General features: G+C 36.0%; 1 protein-coding gene across 2 annotated transcripts in view; it reads right to left on the bottom strand.

The window, feature by feature from the left end:
• Positions 1 to 2780: 2780 nt before the first annotated feature.
• ccbe1 (collagen and calcium binding EGF domains 1) overlaps positions 2781 to 16105 on the bottom strand; it is a 61066-nt gene continuing 47741 nt past the window's right edge. For both annotated transcript variants that reach the window (XM_015376352.1, XM_015376351.1), the window contains exons 7-11: positions 13804 to 13912; positions 12977 to 13107; positions 10108 to 10143; positions 4728 to 4763; positions 2781 to 4130 (exon numbers count right to left, since the gene is read on the bottom strand). In XM_015376352.1, coding sequence (XP_015231838.1) covers positions 3870 to 4130; positions 4728 to 4763; positions 10108 to 10143; positions 12977 to 13107; positions 13804 to 13912 — 573 coding nt within the window. In that variant the 3' untranslated portion in view covers positions 2781 to 3869. The remainder of the gene's footprint in view (positions 4131 to 4727; positions 4764 to 10107; positions 10144 to 12976; positions 13108 to 13803; positions 13913 to 16105) is intronic.

Here is a 16105-nt window from a genome sequence, read left to right on the forward strand (position 1 = left end):
ACACGGTGCAGTGTGGTCCAAGCAAGAGAGGGCACTTATTGTACCCTGAGGACTTTGCCACATTCATTTGAGGAGCGGCCCTTACTCATTATTAGCAGACACACTAAACGATGGGCTCCAAACAATACAGAACAGATCCCTTTATGCACACAAGTGCTCAGCATTTCTGCAACCACTGGGTGCCCTCCACCGCTCCCTCTTCTTTTTAGATACCTGCACATAAGTGAAAGATGTGGGGGACACAAAAGCTATCCTCAACTTTCCTTTACGTCCATTCTGAGAGACGGGCCCATTTTAAAGCTCTTATTTGTGCAAAGCCTCTCATTAACTCTGCTCATGCTGCCTCCCTCGGCTTGCCATCGCTTAAGTGGTTGGTGTTGTAAAAAAGCTACCAATTAGTCACTCATCAGCTCCAATTAGAGGAGACAAAGCTTGAGTAAAGATAACTCAATGAGAGGCAGAGTGTGTGCTTCTGTGTGTGTGTCTGCACACATGTGCGTGGCCCAGAGGCCGGCACAACATAGTTTTTAATCAGTGAAGAACTTGTGGCCATTCAGGGTGACCCATTGCGGCGCAGGTCCATTCACTCTCCAGGGCTCCTCAGCGGACCCTTTTCTCGAGGCCAAGTGTTGTTATGCTGGGAAGACAGGCCCCCCAGGAGTCCCAGATAGAGAGCTATTCAGTTCCCTCTACCTGTTTGCAGCATGTAAAGCACTCAGGCCCGGGCCAATCTCTCAGCATTGTTTCCTTCACTCTCAATACTTCCTTAAACTTAGGCCTCAACAAGAGCGGGCCTTTTCAGTGAAGGGGAATAGGGGATGTATGTTAAGGGGGTGCCTTTCACCTCATTAGAATTGAATTTGCACTGTTTTGTAATTACGTTGAAGCACAACAATGTATTTTTTTTCCATCAAAATCTTTGTTGAATAAAAGATTTTTTGGGGCAGTTAATTTGCTGCCCACACTAACACATTAATTAATGAATTGGGTAACACTAATTTTCTCTACCCTGTTTGCTTTCCCCATCTATTTTCAACTTGGCAGCCTCCACTAATAAAATTACCTCATTAGGGCCTCTATGACAGCACAGTAACTTCCTCATTTATTTGCTATGAAACATTTTCAATTGAAGTGTGTGTGTGAGTGTGTGTACCCATTCAGTGCTGCATCTTTTTGTGGGTAGTTCTAAATAATGAAGAGGACGAGCAGGGAGATATAATTAGAGACAAGGGGCCACTTCAGTAAATAGTTGAATTCATTTAGGGCTCCTCTTTGTTTGATGGTGATTAATTATTTCCAGAAGGGATTTTATAGATATATACTGTGTTGTTTTGTTATCTAACAGACAGAACTGGCTGAAATAAACATAATATAGCAGAGGCTATTACAAGTTGCCTTAAAAAATGCCATGACTTTATCTGTTTATGTATTTCAGAAGCACTGCAGTGCAACTAAAAACTTTGAAGTTCTTCAGTTTTCATTTCTGTTTTATCATTAGAATATAGGATAATAAAAGGGTGGATTGGTCCAAACGGCATCACTGCAGGAGTTCTAAACTTTAGCTACAATTTTACATCCATCTTTATTATAACATCATTCATTTATTCTGCGAACAAATTTAGTTTAGATGCACATTGTAGTTAAAATTATAAAAATACAAACTTAAAACAGTCACTAATATTAATTTCCCCAAAGTCTTAAGTCACAGTTGGGTTTTGATTATGACACAGCGTCTCTTTGTCATAAAAACTGCAAGGTATTACAAAATCATTGAGTTCCATGTCTCAAGGTATAGGGCTGAAATCTGATGGGCAGAGCTGGAGAAGGCTGCCATCTAGTGGCAACACACTGGAAATGACCAACTCTTTTGTGGAATTTGGAAAAAGAAGAACATTTTTCTAATTTGACAGTAAAAGAAACCGATAAAAGGCTGTTGAAAAAAATCTAAGTGCTTGTATCTTTCAGTACATGCTCAACAAACTATAAAATCTTAAACAGGCTGAAGATTTACCCTCTTTGAATTAGTGATTAAAATATGTGCTAACAAATGCCTGGCATCTATAAAAAGTTATTCCATCCTGAGAAGATTGGAAAAAAGTCTTCTGAGTGATCTTGTTGAAGCTCCACACTGGTACTAATTTGAATGAGCCTCCATTGAATTTCTAAAATAATTCACAGAATGCAAGTTATGTTCTATTTGTGAAGCTGCAAGTGAAGCTTTCAGTGATAAAACTGTTTAAAAGCAGACTCTCAGCTAATAATACAACATAAGCATAGACACAGTTATATAAAAATACTACCATGGTTTTTAAAATCCATCTTTAATTCTAATGCTGAAATAACTTTACTTAACAATTACCCAAACATTCTAGAATCATACTTTAAAAAAAGCTGTAGAAGAGAACATAACAGCATGGCAAAGACAGTATTTATTTGTATTTAAAACATGTTAATTGCTTTTGTATAGATAATAGGTTCTTAAACAATCAAAGATTAATACTTAAGTTGACATTTTTTGTCTCTACAGGTCCAAAGGTAGATCCATGTTTAATTAAAAGTGATGTTAAAATTTGTTCTTGCAGATTTTTAAACTTACTTTAGTTTGGACCTTTAAAACATGCATTCAAACCGCTGCATGATGTCTCCCTCTAGTGGAGAAAACCTGTGTTCCCATTTAGCCAACCTTCAATGAGTAAACTCCATAAAACCCTATTAGACAATAACTCTTATGAAGTTGAATGCTTTTATTTTTAGAACAGTATTATCAAAGCATTAAATCTTACAGTTTTTTTAAGTGGCCTACAGGAAAAGCTTCACACTATTGATAGTAAATGTAATGATGTTTTTATAGTAAAAAAAAGGTGGCATATTTCCTAATTCAGCTAAACAAACTGTAAACAACCTTTGTAAACAGAGCATGTTTTTAACAGGGACAGGTTTTTTTTTTTTTTTTTAATATTTGGACATAATCCATACAGGACATAAAAAAATATTTAATGTTTTAAGAAAATCCTTGAAACTGTAAAAATCGAGTTTTTGCGGGGATAAAAACTGTTTATCCACAACAGAGTATTAGGGCCAGACTATAGAAAAGTTTGTTTTTGACAGGTTGTAATATTATAACAATAAATTAGTAGAATTATGAGAAAAAATTCATTATATATTCAGAATAAAGACATGAGTATTAAGTCAAAATGTTATAAAAATAGTCGTATTGGAAGAATTAAGTGATATTACCAGATTAATGTAATAATATTGCTGAATTAAAGTTGTAATGCTATGAAAATAAAGTCAATATTTAGAAAGAGAACTCTTGCATGATTATCAGCTGCATCGAAATGAAGACTGTTGAAAATCTTGTGAACTTCTACTTTATTATCTATTTTGTAAATAAGGAAATATTAAACCTTTTAGCCCATCAGCATCAAATTAATATTATGTTTACAAATGGAGCTCAGATTGCCGTTTGGTAGTTTGGCTGTGCTGGTCAGTATTGTTCGAATGATCTGATGTCTATTCTGTCATGACTTTATTCTCATGATATTATGAATTTTTCTGGTCCTACAACTCTATTCTCATTAGCTTTATGAAGTTCCAGTGCAGCAGCTATAATACTTAATGCATCTTGTGAAGTTATGCATGCCTAGATATTGTATTGCTCAGTTTTTCATAAAGTACAGTAAAAATATAAAAAAACTAAGTCTATGCACATTTGTTTAAAAACAGACAATCTTTTATGTTATAAAAAAATAAACATCTGTTGTAAAACAATATAAAATATGTTCATAAAAATCCATTAAATATAAAAACAAACCCCTTCAGTATTTACACCTGGCAGTATTCAAAGCCACGATTCGTTATTAGTCCAATCAGTTTGTTCTTTCTCGTCCTTGTTTTCTCTTCTTGTTCCTTTTGGACCACCGGTCTGTTTGAGACAGAGGTTCCTTATAGTCCTCCCCTGATCCTGCATCCGCACTGTCTGCTGTGCTTCTCCAACTGTCTGGGGCTAAAGGAATGTGGTCATCCGGAGAGTGCGTTGGCTGACCGTACACCTTGCTCTGCAAGTCAGCAATGTCATTACGGATATCTGCCATCAGCAGAAGCAGGAAATCAAAGGATCCTGGAGGGCCCTGGGATGTAAAGAAACAAATGGAAAATAAGAATCATATGTGGTATTGATGAATATTAGAATAAATCAAAGGTTGCTTTTAAATGATCCCTTTTCAGTAGTAAAGAAATGTATGCACGGTGTATTTGATCTTTTTTTATAGAATTAAGACTTCGTAGATCTCACACTGTATTATAAACAATCTATTTTCAGTGCAGACTGATGTAAGTCATCATGTCTATCAAGACTGAGTACTTAAGAATTTCAACAAACGTTATCTAATAAAGTCCACATTCCTTTAACGATTAAAATGGCGCTTTAATTTGGTAACTGCAAAAACTATAGAGGCACCTAATCCCAAGTTATCAGACACCCAAGTAGGTAACAGAAAAAAAAAAAAAAACATTCAGTGCACATTGAACTTCCCCCCTTTTTTCCCATGCTCATGCCTAATGTTATTACACCCTACACCATAAAATGCACAGTATATTAAAGTTGTCTTTGTATTGCTCGGTGTCGGTTAACTTTATGTGATGACTGTCTTAGCTCAAATTTGTCATTTAGATTAAGGCTGTATGTTACAATAGTGTATCGTTAGAATGAAAAGTGTTTTTCTTACTGGTGGTCCAGCAGGACCGGGAGCTCCTCTCTGCCCCTGAGGAAACAAAACAAATATTTAGTTTAGTCAAATTACAGTGGAGAAAAGATGGGGTAGGGGTGCATGAGCGGATGTCATAATATCATATTCGTGAAACTTTTCAAAAAGCCAGAAAATGAAAGATAAAAAAATCTCTAGATTGAAAAAATATCCCTAAATGCAGGGAATATTAAAAATAAGAATAAAAGAAAAAGGAAAAACTTTGTAATGGACTGTTCCATTTTCTTTTTTTGCAACCACAGTAAGCTGTGTTTTTGAATTTTGTACAACTTTTTGATAAATAAATTTTTAAGTTGGCTTTTGTTGTTTTAAAAAAATTTGAATTTTGCCAGAAAATCAAAACGTTTTTCAACCTTTACAAGGATTTTCATGCTGAAACAGTGAATGCTTCAGATTCTTGTCTGTCTGTACCATGTGACCTGTCTGTATCAGATAACCTAGTCCTCAAGGGACACGTGCACAGAGAGCAAACACTCCTAAACACATTTTACAATGTTAAAGCAAGTTTATGAAGCAAAATAATGATTTCCATTGGTTTTCTTGATAAGCTTGATCTACACTGAAAAATGTAGCAAATCAAAATATTAGTAACTCAAGATAGTATATGCTCATATTATACTCATAATAATAATTCCAGATTAAATCATCAGCAGGAGTTAGACGTGCATTTATAGAAGACTGTTTAGACAAATACATTTTAACTTTATTAAAAAAATAAAGGTTTAACTATTTCAGAGTAAAATTCATTATAGCATTAAACTAACTTTAGTTTGGACAAAACCTCTATGGGGAAAAACATAAGAGAGAAATCATAAATTCTTGTTCAATGAGTATTTAATTCCTGGATTATCATAATAACTAATCTAGACCATGTGAAAGCAATGAAATGTGTTGTGTGTGCATGTACAGATACTGACCTTGGACTTGATTAGAAAAAAAACATAGAAATAACCCTAAAGCATAAATATCTACTCTCTCAGCACACTTTATCATTATAACATATATCCAAGTCACCAATAAACTGTGATTAAACATAATATATAACTACACCTACAGTTATTTTGGTGGGCCTCTACACAAGCAGCTTCTATGCCAGTCACACCTTTTTCAGCCACAGTTTACAGATTGTTGACATAGCAGAGGCTGAAAGGGAGAGGTATTGCTTATTGTTTTTAAACTTTAACTTTGGTTGCTTTATGCATTACTAAATCAGTTCTGATGTCTGGTTGGGATTATGGCTCTACTGGAGTTAGAGTTTAGTACAAGTTTCAATCACGATGGTCTGAAGTTATGCCAAGTGTTTGAAGTTATGAGCCAGTCCCCTTTCTTTAAATATTCCATCAACTCTGGGCAATCTACCAACTCCACTCTCAAGAAAACATACCCAGAGGAAGATAGTAAAATATTTACCAGTTTAATGTGAATATCATTGATGTTGAAAGATAAATTGTTACTTCTTAGTGTTGTTAACGGTTATTCAGCAAAAAAGTAGAAAAAATAACATCCTTCAATGTAATGTCTGACCCGTTAAACTAAAACAAGGCTTCTTTTGACTTTCATGAGGTACTTTAACACCTCTTTTTGCAAAGATAACTCATGATCAGAACAAAAATGTAATTGAACCTTTCCAGTTCTGACAGCAAATATTAAATAGTTGACTAAGGATAGCTAACAGAAGATCTGTGATTTAGTGTTTTAATGTCTTTAGGATCTATTGTCGTTATCTACTAAGATATCTACTAAGATCTTAAATAAGGAGCACTAAAATGTTTTCAAATAAAATAATTTAAATAGATCATTTTAATAGATATGTCTACTATTGTCTGAAAATGTTCACATGCAAAGAGACTCTCTTCAACATCTGTCACTGTATCTATAGCCTTGTTTCAAATCAATGTTTTAATGCCAATTTTCACATCCAAGCATAATGCTATCCTTTCTGCAGACTTCTCCTCCAGCCCTGCTGGGGGAAGCCTGGGGCACTCCCAGGCCAGTCAAGAGACATAGTCCCTTTATCATCTCCTGGGCCTCCTCCTGGTGGGAAGTGTCTGGAACACCTCCCGAAGGAGGCGTCCAGGGGGCCTCCAAAAATATGTCTGAGCCACCTCAGCTGATTCCTTTTGATGTGGAGGAGAAGTGGCTCTGCTCTGAGCCACTCCCCAATGACAAAGCTCTCTCTAAGGGAGAGCCCAGCCACCCTCTGGATAAAGTTTATTTATTTTGCATCCAGGATCTCTTTCTTTCAGTTATGACTCGGCTTTAGGAGCCAGCTGTAGGGCTTGGTAGGAGGGAGCCAGCAGAACCACATCATCCGCAAAAAGCAGGGACGAGATCCGCTGGTCCCAGAACCAGACCTCTCCGGTCCTTTGATGCACATGTAGAAATCCTGTACATAAAGGTTATGAACAGGACCAGTGAGAGAGGGCAGTCTTGGCGGAGTCCAAAATGCACCAGGAACAGGTCCAATTTAATGCCAGCAATGCAGACCAGGCTCCTGTTCTTGTTGTACAGAGAAAGAATGGCCCCTGACTCTGTACTCCTGAATCTGTCCCCACAAGGCACCTCTAGGAACCCAGCCTAGAGGTGCCTGCTGAGTCTCACAAGCCAGCCAGGTTTGATAGGACTCCTTTCTTAGCTTGACATCTGATCTCATCTTGCAAAATTAGAAATGCATAATTCAGCATTGCTAAGTGTGTTGTTGAAACGAGTCCCACCAAAACAGACTTGGTCATTAGTTGCATTTTGGCTATCTGAGGATTTTTTGGCATGGTGTTTGAGCTGTGGTCAGTGGATATTATAATGAAGTTGACAGACTTATAGAGGTGTCTCAGATCAAGCGTGTGTTAGTCTGAGAGTTAGTGAGCAACAAGCTTGTTATTGGTGCAATATAGCTCCAGTCTCTTTGAAAGGGGGCACTTGGACTTAAGTTGATAAAATTCTTAATTTCAGTGTCTACCGTTTGGTTGGCGTTGCTTATCACATTTAAAATATATAAAAAGTAAAAAAAATGTTAACCACAAAACTGAAAATATTAGGATATTGTCTAAAAGGTGCATAGTCACTTTAGAAACAAAAAATAGCAAAAAACATTTGTTCACTCTAAAATAAGATTTTATATAAACAAAGCACCCTCCTGATAGGGTGTTAATGCTACCTCTGTAACCTCACCAGAATTCCAGCACTTGAGCGTACACAAAAAGACGTGTGTGCCATTGACTGGTTGTTCTGGGTAAGTATCAGAAAGCTAAATGGCAGCAATCGACACAGCTATTTAATAGGAATAAACCATCCTGCTATGTCTGAAGGGAAAATGAATACTTGATGTGGTCAAATACCAACAAATAAGAGTACAAAGAAAACAAAAATCAAAAAAAAAAATCTAAGTTTTAGTGAATCCTTCCGAGAGCATTCTATCAGAACAATTAAAAAGAAAATTCATATTCCTTCCAAACACAAAGAAGGACAAAGCAACATTGAAAAAGTCATAGGCTTGTCAGTTAAATGTAACCAAATTAAAAGTATTAAAATGCTTTTTCCTAGTAGGTTCATTGTTGATTGAATATGAATTTATTTGGATCCTGGGTGGTCTGCTGGATTGCAGCAGTATTGTACCCTAACCCTTACAAGGATAAAACACAAAAATAACTAATAATAAGCCAGCCTAACTTTGCATTCAACCTAAAGGCTTATTCCTTACTTTCATGCAATTATGATACTTTTGCTTGACATTTTGCATGAGAACTTGAAACAAAATCCTGCCACATATTGTGTTTCAACAGAAATGTGCCTATATGGCAAATGAAAGAGAAATAACAAAATTTTAACCGATTCATATAATCAACAATATACCTTGCAAAGCTTTATAAATTTTTTCGTCCTTTAGATAATAGCAGAAAGTAAATGATAAGAGGGGAAAGGGTCTGGTATGGTTAACCTTTTCTAATCTTAGTTTTAATTTTTTCCATACTTATCCAGACCTAGGAAATAAATTAGCAAATTCTTTCACACGGTGTTGGTAGCTCAGGGTCATGCTGAGGCTGCCAGTGTTTTGTCAGATGGGTTGAATTTGTAACTCACTGAGGCAGATTATCATTATTCTCCAGACAAACATCCCATGTTTACTGAGAGTATGCCAAGGTAAAATATCAATAACAAAAAGATGCACATAAGCATTCCATTGCAATCATTTATAGAAAAGCAGCTAATAGAAGGTTTAAAGAAAAATCCTTGTCAAGATGTGAATTTCTAAAGCTTGTACATCACAGATCCTAATAGAAAGTGATATCAAGGGTTGACATTATGCTTCTTTAAAACATCAAAATCATATTTTTGTCTTTTTGAGGCCATTTTAGGTCAGATTTCATTCAAGAGTTGGCGGTCGAGCTACCACACCTGGTTCTTCTCAGTTTAAATTGAATCTGACACCACACACAATCAGGGCCTTTCAGCTTCCGGAAAATCTGAACCTTACCAAACATACTGCAATTTAACACACCCTGACACAATAAAAAAAAATCTTTGTGACACAGGAAGACGTAATGGATTAAGTCTTTTTGAAAACTGGAATGATACAAAAAACCTATTTTCATGAGCAGGGCTGCAAGTATTTACAAAAATATAAAGCATGATGCATGGACAAATGTGCTTTAATACTAAACACAGATTGTGACAAAGATAAAATCTGCATTTTGCTTTATCATTCTAAACATTGTGGATATATCCCCTTTAGTCTATCTGATTAATATTTCATAAAATGTATGTACAATTCAGAAGACGGTTATAACGCTCATATCTGAAATCCTGTCAAATTTGACACAACTTATCCAGCTGAATCAGCTGCAAAGTGTTGTCTCTGATTTTCTCTAACTAAAAAAAATTGACTGTCAGTTTCTTGATCAACAAAGAGCTTACTCAGGGCACAGAATGAGATGCTACCTGCATAAAAAAACAACAACCTAGAAATGTGTTAAAAAAAAATTTCACTGAATAAAGCAAGCCACTGTTCAGCACAGATGCATTGCTCTATCAACATGCACCAACTTGTAGACCAACATCTTGCCTGGGTAACATTAAGTTCAGATTTTGCACTAAACTGGCACTAACTTGTGCTTCTCAACTGTACATATCTGATGATTAGATAAACATTTATGGATAATTGTGCTTGTTGAATAATAGAGTTTTGCCAAGCATGGATGTGGGATTGGTTTCTCTTTTCTTTAAGTCTAAGGCAACAAACCTGTTACTAAAACATACTGTGCTGTTTAGAGGTTTATGTACTCAATGGCATTGCATTTATTTAGAATAGCTTAATATCAGAAAACTATATACTGTATGATCTTACCTTGAGACCATCCCTCCCTGGTGCTCCTGGGGCACCCTTTTAAGAGAAAAAACAGAAACAAAATATATTAATATGCTTTTAAGTGTATGTGCCCCATATTCATGATTTCTAAAAGTCTTACTAATGTAATTGTAATACCTCCCTACCTAAACATTAAAGAAATATACCCACCCATGCTGACCACAAAAACTGTAAGCGCCATTATGACCGACAAAGAGAAATTAAATAAGGGCTTCGGGACTTCCCTGAGGGATTTCAGATCAATGGCGGGGGCCGCTTTGATGTCTTTCCTGAAACAATTATCTTCAATGACTTATGAACATATTGCACAGGGAGAAACGTCAATCTTCAGTCAATTACATAGCCAGAGAGTCATACATTAATCATGCCTAAAACCCTTGCATGCAGTCAAACACATGTGCCCTGACAGCAGAAAACCTCATAGGAGTACAACGCCTTTTGAGTCTCTTCCCACCAACATGTGGACTGATTAACAGCACAAACAGGCTGGAAATATAAAGAGCTGTGATGGAAACTTAAATCTAACTGTTACACAAACACATACTCATACTGGCAAAGCAATAGATTACTTTCTACTGTGAAAACACAGGTCCTGACTTCAAGATGTAGCTCTATGTAGCTTGTTATATGACTGATTGCAGGTGTTGATGTTCTGGGGCACCCCCCCCCCCCAAACCCCAAAAGAGAAGAAAAAACCCCACAGAGGCTTTAAATAAGGAGACACGTGTCTGGGTGGCAGTATCCTCCACATTACTGATTGATATCCACCTCAACACCACTGGTTCGCACTAGACGGCAAGAGTGAGTACTGCAAATAGTGCAAACCAAAGAAAACATCTGAAGCTGTAAATGGATTCGGTCCGCTCTGTTGTTATTACCATCACCGCGTGTAATACTCACTGACCTGGGAGTCAGAAAGTGGGGGTATTTTCTTTCTCTCCCTGTGCTTGTTTCACAATTCAGGATTACTAAATTATTTGGATTTGTTTGGTTAGCAAAAGACATGCCAGTTAAATCTGTTTTACAGACAAAAGTAGAAATCAACGTCATTATCTTACTATTTTAAGACAACTGTAAATTTTGCCTTATGACTCACTGCAGAGCTTTGCAGGCCAGCTAACAAAAAACCTCTGACTGCTCTTTTACAGCAGCAAAGGGGTTCTCCATCTGTATAAGTGAGCTTGGATTATTATGTATTTGGTGACACTATGGAGGAAAACTAACTGTTGCAAACAGCTGAAAAGAAACCAAAATGAAAGGTCAGAAATCAGAGCTAGCTCCAAAAAAGCTCATAAAAAAAACCTATAATTTACCCAAATATTTTGTAGGTATGTAAACTTGTGAGTTACTGCCATAATATCCTCAATGGTACAACTGATAATTAATTAAAAAGCTCCAAAGACCTTCCTGTAGTGATTTGAGCCTGTAGGTTAAAATAGAAAGCATTCACTTTGTAATAAAAGTATCTATATATCTCCAGGTTCTAACCTATATTGCATCCAAGGCATCTGTTCTAATTGGGATATTGCACACATTAATGCAGCCATGAAGATATCCATGTTAGAGAAATGTTGCTGCTGAAGCTCCATTTCTTTGTTTCTCAAAAGCAAGAAAATGGTTGTAAGTGGCGGTAACGTTATGAAGACAAACTGGATCAAAGCTGTGCACAATGTCAAAGGAAATCATGATTAGAATACCAGCTGTGCATTATCTTAATTGCAAAGTATTACAAAGTTATTCATTCATTTCAAATACCATGCAACAACGTTATCATTAAAAATAATACGTTTGACTGGATGGCTGGCTTTTCATTACCTTTAAAGAGTAAACTGTAGAGACATTTAAAGTCATATATGTGTTTATAAGATAGGAATAAAAAAAGTAGAGACACCATGACGATAGATATAAAGAGTAAGGTAATTGCCTGCTAATTGCACTAATGACTAATCAAAATATTCAGAAATAAAAAAAACAATAGTATATTTTTCTTTACAACAAGCGATTGTATATTTCAATCTAAAGCCCCAGTCACACCTTGACAATTTAGCCAGCGTATGCCTGAAATAAGAAAAATCTGGCAAAAACGCGGACATACATTTGATCAGTCATGGATTAGGTTTGTATAAGTCATGAGCACGCTGGCTCACGTTGACATAGGGCAAGTACCTTGAGAAGTTTTGAGCACCAGAACACAGTAATTTATGCCCTACGAATAAGCATATGCCAGCATATGCTCATATGTAACGGCCAGCACCAACAAACTTCCTAGCAGACATGACGCTGAATCTGCTTCCACTGCATGCCTTCTTTCCCTCTTTTTCTTTTTTGGGCGGGCGGTAAACAGCAGCTAGGTTAATAACGATCATAAAAATCTTTTTAGGCAGGCTGGGCTACTCCAGGTACATTGCTGCCCCTCTCAGGACACTGGCTTGTGACATCTCATGGGCATTGTGCTGCTGTGCGTCATGCATAATTTAGGCTGTCATTGGACATACGCTCTGGACTCGTTATAAATACTCTATGTATATGCCCAAAATTGAACAAATACCTAGAAAGTTAAGCGTATGCCAGCGTTTTATAAGATTCTGGGACGTCAGGCATACGCTGGTTAAATTGTAAAGTGTGACAGGGGCTTAACTTTTAATCCCAACATGGTGAAGCAGTGCATTATAATCTCAAAGTTCTATTCTCCTGCTGTATAATGTTTAATTATGACTTTGTGCTTCTGACTTTTGTTGATGCATACTAAATTAAATTAATGAAATTAAATGTGTGAACGCTGTATCGACAGAAACAGGCAGTGCTGCTTTACTATAGATAAAAAAATTGTATATATATATAAACTGACCACAGGTCCTCGAGGTCCACGTTTGATGTGGAACAGGTCTGGTGTTGGTCCAATGGGTCCCATCAGGCCTCTGGGACCAGGTGGACCAGGAGGCCCAACCAATCCTGGAGGACCAACTGGTCCTGTATCTCCTAGAATAAGGACAGAAATAAAGACCAGACTTGATTGGATAATTTTTCTGAGAGGCACAAGAATAGCTGCTACACTTGCATGACAAAATGTCCACAACCTGTCATACAGCTTGTGTCAGAGGCTGTCAATATTTGATAGGTTGGAAGTGAGAATGTGTAGACACCAGATAAGGATGTCTCCATCATGTTTTACTGTGTAGGATCCACAAACAGATGTTAATTGGAGGCAAATGGACCTTTGCTTATCTTTTCTAGAAATGACTGAAACCTCTCCAGGATTTTGTCAACTGATTTTTGCTACAGCTAACAGTTATAACAATTACAGATCAATCAACAAATACCTTTATCAACAAATCGAACAAAACACTGGATAGCACATGGAAGAAACAGCAATACATGTACTACACATGATCTGGAGGCCTCTCAGCACTGCTGAATGAACTGATGAATCATTAAACGCATGCTCTTATCAGAGGTCTATTTGATCTCTAATCTATTTGACAGGGGATGACAGATCTTAGATATCCTTAGTATTATTGGCTAAATTAAACAGGTTAACAAATGGTCTGTTTAACATAACTTGTTAAGAGTCTGACATCCCTGCATGACCTATATTAACTGATGTTTGATTTTTCTACATAAGGAGTAATTTTCAAATGAAGTACTTTTAATATTTAGATTTAAATTCATTCTTACCTTGTGGCCCAGGGGAGCCTGGAGGTCCTGGTATAAATACAGAGGATGTAAGGATTTTCTCACTGCTCATCTGCACAGGGACATCAGCACTATTTGACAGCAAGGCCATCTTAGAAAAGAATATATATATATATATATGATATATTGTTGAACAAAAACAAAACATGGCTGTAAGAATTACTTAGGCAATATATGAATGACTGAATGATGCATGAATATGAAATAACTGAATGGAGTGTTTTATTTTTTTCTAATTAATTTTAATTAAATCTTTTTTATTAAAAATTCCAGCATCCCCCTTCTTACATACTTTTTTTCTTTTACATTTTGTAGCTTGGAATATTAGAAAAGAACAACTGACCCATGTAATTTTAATTAATGGGATAAAACTTTATACAGATGCAGCATTTTTACCATCATGCCAGTATCAGAGATATTCACTGAAAAAAAACGTTTTTGGCTTTTACTTAATCATATTTAGTTACTTTAACGCAATTGTTTCAGGGTAGGACATACAACAATTGTGTTAAGGTAACTAAATATGATTTAGTAAATGCCAAAAGTGGTTGCATTATTTTTTTCTGTGTTGGGTGCAGGCCAATATAATATTATTTTTTTCTGTGTTGGGTGCAGGCCAATATAATATTTTTTTTCATGTTATTGGACCGATATAGGATATCAATATCGGATTGTGACATTACTATCACATTTGTGTGTGTATATATTTCACATTCACACATATATGCATGCAGACATAAGATTCAAATACCCAGAGAACAGAAATGTAGCAGAACCATAAGTTTAACCTGGGTAGCATCTTTGGGATTTCATAATTAAAACTAAGAAATTGAGCTCATTTACTCCCGTAAATGACTATAGAACACTAATCATGTTGCAAAGGTCAGTTTTGTTTTATGACTAGCCTTTAATAACATGTATTTATGATAAGAAATCTAATGCTTTACTTCACGGTTGACCAAATCACGACAGAGAAATGAGGAAAGGACATAGGTGGACATGAAGAAAAAGGAGATAAATGGATGAGATGGTAATGACTACATTGAGAAAGACCAGAACACAGACGTGGTAACAGATAGCTGCTTCCCAACTGAAGTCAGTGATCTGGGGACTGCAGACCAGGGCTGTCAAAATATGAAAACCATTAATACTCAAACACTAGAATATACTAATTTGGCATGGTAGCCATTACAAGGAAAATAGTTGTTTGCGTATTTTTACTATTGTAAATAATGATACCTCAGAATATGAACAATACCTCAGACAACCTTGAAATATTTTCTAAATATGTGGCATTTGAGTTTTTTATTTTGCATTTATTTGCACGCTTATTTAACAAGCATCTGTGATTCTGTTTTCCCAGCTATCAACATCCTGTTTGAAATGTTTTTGTTGTGACAACTCTATGGCAAACACAGGGCCATGGCAAGTAAAGCATTTCTGCCTTCTATACAGCATGTTTGAGAAGCAGTCAAGTTGATTTGCAAAATTTTAATGGCTGGAATACTTTCTATCTGCCGTTTTAGAATTCTGGTTTGTTTTCAGATTATACGGCAAACCAAACGTGACAGGATCAAAAGGATTCGCTCATCACAACAGTTCATAGTTACTGAAATAGAGCATTAGTATTTAAGAAAGCATGAAAAATCTATCATAGATGCCGTCATAATAATAGTAGTTGTAGAGATCTTGTTTGCCTTTCAGGATAATTTTGATAAATAAATGAATTGTGATGTACCTAGTGTAGTATTTGGCTTCAAACAATACTCAGGAAAGCTGAAATTTAAAGCCTTTTTCTGAGTTAAATTACCCCACATTCCCCTATGCAGGTGTAGGCTCAGCCTTAAATGTTTTCAGGCCGTGGAAACTACCCTTGGGGCATCCTTGGAAAATAAGTTATATTTGATCTGTATAACATCTTGTTGATTTGGCAACCCCCCTTAGAGAACAAGTAAAACATCTTCATATTTTGCAAGAGCTCAATCTAGGACTAAGAGTTCCTGCAGGATTTTGAAATATGTGTTTTCTGGTATACACATTTAATGATATACTTATGAAAATAAACTTTTAATTCAACATCAGTTTACTGAATACTCCATGTAATAGATTGTTTGTTTGTTTGTTGTTTTGGATTATTATGGGTCTACAGCTAACAAAAACAAGCATATTCAGTTTCCCATAATTAAATAATGTTACAAATTATCAATAAATTCCTGTTATTTTATGGTATAGACTAGGGCTGCAACAACGAATTGATAAAATCGATAAAAATCGACTTTTAAAA

Source organism: Cyprinodon variegatus, unplaced genomic scaffold (assembly GCF_000732505.1).
Source record: "Cyprinodon variegatus isolate N-32 unplaced genomic scaffold, C_variegatus-1.0 Scaffold134, whole genome shotgun sequence".
Classification (NCBI taxonomy): Eukaryota; Metazoa; Chordata; class Actinopteri; order Cyprinodontiformes; family Cyprinodontidae; genus Cyprinodon; species Cyprinodon variegatus.